Genomic DNA, 6352 nt, shown 5'->3' with positions numbered 1-6352 from the left:
GGTGTTCAACGTAAGGGACTTGTCTAAAACCTACTCCTGAGGTGTGTAAGGGGTTATGGGATTACTTTGTTGGTGTAAAATGGGGGTTTTGACGTCGATTCGTATGGTTCAGCTTCACCAGAGTTCCGTCGGTTTTCTGTTCCTTCTCGTTTTCTTTTCACTGTTTTCGTTTCTTTGTAGGTTCTCCCAGGGTGGCTGAAGGTCGGGGACGCGATTTGTGGCATCCCAACTCTTGGCCGCCCTTTGTGGTTCGTGTGCGAGCGAAAACTCTGGTGTTCACCGGAGTTTTCGGCTCTANGTTCCATTACATGATATGTAGTTGAAAACAACTTGGTACCCAATTTACCCCACAATACTTTCTAAAAGTGACTTAAAAAGGTAACCTCCTTGTCACTAACAATTATTCTATAGATTCCACGTAATCTTACTCCTTTCTTAAAGAATAAATCAACAACATGCTTTACATCATCCATACAATAAAATAAACAAATTTACTATGTCTGACACAACAAAAATACTATCTTTACCATTTTTAGTGTTCACCAAACAAGAACAAAATCTATAGATATATTAGTCTAAAATTCATTAGATACGTTCAAAGGAGTATACAATCCATTTGGTTGTGATTTAAATTTAGCTTATTTACATTTAAAATATTGGGTACAAAACTTATGAACATTGTGTTCATCTTCGGCCAAAAGAAGTGTTCATGCAACATCTTATAAGTTTTATTAATCTCAAAATGTCCTCACCATGTGCTTCTTTTTACGTGCAAATCTCTTATAGAGAATTTAGTAATACAAATCTTACTTTTCTTAAATAAAAATTCATGAAACATATAATAATCATCCCCAGCTCTTTTCACAAGATAAGATGCATCACCTTTATATAATTCTTTAATATACTTAAATACAAGAATTTTTGGACTAAGAGAAGTAAAGAGATTATACCTTCTAGATAATATATCAGCTACCATATTATCCTTACCTTGCTTATATTTGATAACATACGACAATATTTCAATAAACTTCACCCACTTTGCATGCCTATGATTTAGTTTGCTATGACATTTAAGATACTTCAAACATTCATGAATAGAGTGGATCATAAATTTTCTAAGCCATAAGTAGTATTGTCACACTTGCAATGTGCGGACTAAAGCAAACAATTCTTTATCATAGGTAGAATAGTTCAATGTTGTCTCATTTAGTTTTTTACTTAAATATATTAAAGGTTTTCCATCTTGCATCAAAACAGCATCTATGCCCAAACCACTTGCATCACACTCAATTTCAAAAGTTTTATCAAAGTTAGGTAAGACAAGTAATGGTGCACTAGTTAATTTCTTCTTAAGCTCATTGAATGAATTCTCTTGCATATCCCCCATTTAAAAACAACATTCTATTTCGCTAAATAATTCAAGGGTGCAGCTACTCCGGCCCTGTTGGTCTCCATATTCAAAGCCGGTAAATGCCGGTAGGTTGCGGCAATGGGTCTTCGTCTCCGGTGTGGGTATCATATTGCAGCGGAGAATCGCCGTCGTTGTGGGTCTCCCGATTTGGAGGCCGAAAACACCGTGACTTGTTTTCCGCATCTCCGCCGAGGGCATTTCTTCCGAGTGACTTGGAACAGCAATTGGCTGGTAGCTGATGCTCTTAGTGTTGAAGACTGTTCGGAAATGATCATAGATTTATAACTAAAGAATACATTTTCCTTAACATGACTTCTTATGGGAGCTCGAAGCAAACTCATAATGTTATGTTCAAAGTGGACAAATATCATATAACATTGTAGAGATTCGTGATTAGTAACATGGTATCAGACTATGAACTTAACTTAGCTCTGTTGAACAAAAAAGTTGTAAGCCTAAAAATCGTAGTCAAACATGTCGAACAAATTGTCAATTTTGTTTAAGGTCTCCGAAGAAAGAAGTCGAGTCTCGATTAAAGGGAGTTTCTTTTAGAAATCCATAGGCTTCAGGGGAGGCTCTATGGTGTATTTTGTTCGAGGGGAGGCTCTATGATCATAGGTAATCTATAGGCTTCAAAGGTGGCTCTATGTGGTGTACTTAATGAGAGGGGAGACTCTAGGATCATGAGTTTATAAGTAAGGAAGTCAAAACAAAGTCACAAGAGTTTATGCTCTAGACAATATAATACTATTGTACACAATATCGTAGCTTTATTTCAATAAATAAATTCATGATTCTCTCACAAACTTTATTACAATTCATAAAATTTTTAAAACCAAATCTCTTCATACCACCCAAGAATCATAAGGCTTTTCCCCAATATAGTTGCCAGGAGGATCATAATTGCAAACAACAAACTGAGAATTAGCCTTGCAGGGCACTCTAGCACATCCAAGCCGCACCGAGCTCCGCCACACCATCTGAGTGTAGTGCCCACATTCACCACCCACGCATTTATTCGACGCATGATCATAAAGCGGCTTCTCGTTCGCCCACAACTTCACCGCATCCGCCCCAGTGAACTCAGGGTAGTAGCCCGCGGCTATATTTTCTCCGTACGGCCCGGTTGAGTGAATCATGGCGCAGTCACCCTTTCTTTTTTCCGCATAGGCTTGAGCGTACACGGCCACGGTGTTGCTCCATTGCATGGGGCCAACGCCGACCTGGGCTCGAGCTCGGTTGTGAAGCGCGAGGTAGTCACCGGGGGCGTTTTGAGCGTTGGTTAGGACGAGGAGGAAAATGAAAGTGGCCATGAAAGCGGCATTGATCGGAAGGGTTTGAGTCCACATAATTCCAATGAGAGATGAGATGAAGATTGAGAATGAGGGAATGATGTATATAGAGATGGAAAACTTAATATGGAATGTGATGGGTAAAACCATGAATTATGAACTAATTATGCCATGCTTGGGAATTCAAAGAGAATAAATTCATTATGGCTTCCATGTTTAATTACGGGCTAGATTTTTGTTTGGATTAGGTTCAAATAAATGAAAATTTTCTAGATTTAGCTAGTTTATAATTTTTTTTTAGGATTAATGAAGCTTAATCCACCTGATTATGGTTAAGTTTAAAAGATACATTTTTAGTTGTAGGTATATATTTATTGTTTTATTTAGTTTCATAATTTTATTTATTTATTCTTCTCCAATTTTTGAAAATATATATTAAAATTGAATTGGTTAATTAGATGTTCAAAAATAAGTAAATAATGTTAATATTTTCTTAAAATTTTGAGTAAATGAAATCATCTCATTTAACCTAAAATTTTTATAACCTATTTAGATTGGGTTTATTATATAAAAAGAATTTTAGATTAAAAATATTTACTACTAATTGAGTTATGAATTTTTGTATTTCTTTTTTCTTTTTTTAAAAGTAACGGTAACTTAAAACATATATTCATGGATGAAATAAAACCTTCTACCTCTCGGATAATAGTATATTTTAATTACTATTGAGTTATGTGCAGCAGAGCTAATCGCCGTCGTGGGTCTCCCGATTTGGAGGCCAAAACATTGTGACTAGTTTTTCGCATCTCCGCCGTGGGCATTTATTCCCGTTGACTTCAAACAACATTTGACAGCTATTCTGGGAGCTATTCTCCGTGTGTAAAATTGTTAAGAGAGAGTCTTTAAGAAATGATCATGAATTTATAAGGAATAATCTCACACTAGACAGTATCATATCAGTGTAGAGATGGATGGTTCCTAAAACTTGGTAATTCTCCATTTATTTTTTCAGTATTGGTAAGAAAGTACATAATATCATACCATTACGAAGATATTGTCCACTTTGAGTTCACCTCAATGGACCCATGATCGTTCCCTAAATTCGCCGAGTGAGACTTTCATCCAAGTCCACTTTGAGTTCACCCCAATGGACCCATGATCATTCTCTAAATTCACCGAGTGGGACTTTCATCCAACACCTCCCCTCGACTCCTTTTCTTTTCCTTTTTCTTTTGGAGTTCTTTGTTCGACATTTGAGGATTCTATTGACATGGCTAAGTTTAGGGCATGGCTCTGATACCATGTCGCCGTGCATCTCTCGATTTGGAGGTCAAAAACATCGTGGACTGGTTTTTCGCATCTCTGCCGAGGGCATTTCTTCAGGGTGACTTCGAACAGGAATTGGCTGGTGGCTGGTGTTCTCAGTATTGAAGATTGTTCGGAAATGATCGTAGATTTATAAGTAAAGAATACATCTCTGGGAGCCCGAAGCAAACCTATGAGATTTTCTCATGTTCAAAGTGGACAAATATCATATACCATTGTAGAGATTCGTGATTCTTAACATGGTTATCAGACCATGAACTTAACTTAGCTATGTCGAACAAAGAAATTGTTAGCCTCAAAATTGTAGCCAAAAGTGTCGAACAAAGGGTGTATTTTGTTCAAAGGCTCCAAAGAAAGTAGTCGAGCCTCGATTAAGGGAAGGTTGTTCTAGAAATCTACGGGTTTCGGGAGTGGCTCTGTGATGTACTTAATTAGAGGGGAGACTCTGTGATCATGGGGTTTATAAGGGAGGAGGTCAAAACAAAGTCACAAGAGTTAACTCAAGGAGATTAAAACAAAGTCACAAGAGTTAACTCAAACAAGACAATATAATACTATTATAGACAATACCATAGCTTTATTTCAATTCATAAATTCATGATTCTCTCACAAACTTTATTACAATTCATAAAAAATTTAAAACCAAATCTCTTCAAACCACCAAAGAATCATAAGGCTTTTCCCCAATATAGTTGCCAGGAGGATCGTAATTGCAAACAACAAACTGAGAATTAGCCTTACAGGGCACTCTAGCACATCCAAGCCGGACCGAGCTTCGCCACACCATCTGAGTGTAGTGCCCACATTCACCACCCACGCATTTATTCGACGCATGATCATACAACGGCTTCTCGTTCGCCCACAGCTTCACCGCATCCGCCCCGGTGAACTCAGGGTAGTACCCAGCGGCTATGTTTTCCCCGTACGGCCCGGTTGAGTGAATCATCGCGCAGTCACCCTTTCTTTTTTCCGCATAGGCTTGAGCGTACGCGGCCACGGTATTGCTCCATTGCATGGGGTCGACGCCGACCTGGGCTCGAGCGCGGTTGTGAAGCGCGAGATAGTCACTGGGGGCGTTTTGAGCGTTGGTTAGGGCGAGGAGGAACATGAAAGTGGCCATGAAAGCGGCCATAATCGGAAGGGTTTGGGTCCACATAATTCCGATGAGAGATGAGATGAAGATTGAAAATAAGGGAAGAGTTTATATAGAGATGGAAAACATAATATGGAATGTGATGAGGAAAACGATGAATTATGAACTAATTATGTCATGCATTAGGCTTGCAAATTCAACTGGAATGAATTGGTTCCCGCTTTCCATGTATAATTCAGAGATTTTTGTTTGGATTAGGTTCAAATAAATGAAAATTTTCTAGATTTAGCTAGTTTATGAATTTTTTTTAAAGATTAATGGAACTTAATCTACCCAGATTATGGTTAATTTTAAAAGATACATTTTTACTTGCCATGTCCGTATATATTTATTGCTTTATTTAGTTTAATTTTATTTTATTTATTCTTCCACCATTTTTTTAAATATATATTAAAATTTAGCGGTTTAATTAAATATTTGAAAATAAATAAATAAGGTTAATATTCTACTTGAAAACCAATAAATGAAATGAACTAGTTAGATTGGGTTTAGTATATGACGAGAATTTCTTAGAAATATTTATGTCTAATTGAGTTATGGAATTCTTTTCTTATTAAAAAAATAAACTTAAATTAAAACATAGATTAGTGGATGAAACAGAACCTCGGACCTAATTTAACATTTTAATTACTATTGAGTTATATTCACTTTACTATTATTATAAAATAATAATAAATAATAATAAACATTTAAATTTGAGTATATTGTAAATTTGTAGCTAATTGAATAACAACTTATATTGTAAATTCCAACCTAATAAAATTTCTCAAATAAAAAAATAAAAAAAATGCTGAAAGCGAGATGATTAGAGCAGAATTTGAATTCTCTCCTCTCAATTATATTTCAAAACATGCTGTTTTTTTTTTTTTTTTTTTTTTTTTTNGAGAGGAGATTTGAGCTGTGGTAAACCATCCACAATCTTCTTTTGCTCGAGAGTCTTCCATATCTACAGTGTCAAAGTTGTTCAATATATTTTGTGATTGTATAGAAACAAGTGGATGCTACAGGTTGAGATATAGCATGCAGTACGAAAATTCGATTCAAATGCATTCTTGTCTCTATGATTAAGCCTCTCAGGATGAAACACCTCGCACGTTCCATTTTGAAACAAAATGGTAAGCCCCTTTGATTGCAATTTCCCAATACTCAACAAATTGTTCTTCAGCTCTG

General features: G+C 36.3%; 2 protein-coding genes across 2 annotated transcripts; both read right to left on the bottom strand.

Moving 5' to 3' along the window:
- Positions 1–1515: 1515 nt before the first annotated feature.
- Positions 1516–2760, bottom strand: LOC111785891 (basic form of pathogenesis-related protein 1-like). Its single transcript, XM_023666250.1, has 2 exons — positions 2263–2760; positions 1516–1668 (listed from the first exon to the last, which is right to left on the bottom strand). Exons 1-2 carry the CDS (start codon positions 2758–2760, stop codon positions 1516–1518), a joined length of 651 nt encoding a protein of 216 aa, XP_023522018.1.
- A 1885-nt stretch (positions 2761–4645) lies between these two features.
- Positions 4646–5185, bottom strand: LOC111785890 (basic form of pathogenesis-related protein 1-like). The gene has a single exon (XM_023666249.1). The coding sequence runs from the start codon at positions 5183–5185 to the stop codon at positions 4682–4684; it is 504 nt and encodes a 167-aa protein (XP_023522017.1). The 3' UTR covers positions 4646–4681.
- Between the last annotated feature and the right edge of the window lie 1167 nt (positions 5186–6352).

Source organism: Cucurbita pepo, unplaced genomic scaffold (genome assembly GCF_002806865.2).
Source record: "Cucurbita pepo subsp. pepo cultivar mu-cu-16 unplaced genomic scaffold, ASM280686v2 Cp4.1_scaffold000806, whole genome shotgun sequence".
NCBI classification, from domain to species: Eukaryota; Viridiplantae; Streptophyta; class Magnoliopsida; order Cucurbitales; family Cucurbitaceae; genus Cucurbita; species Cucurbita pepo.
Note: the sequence above shows the minus strand (reverse complement) of the source record. Positions and strands in the feature narration are given on the sequence as shown.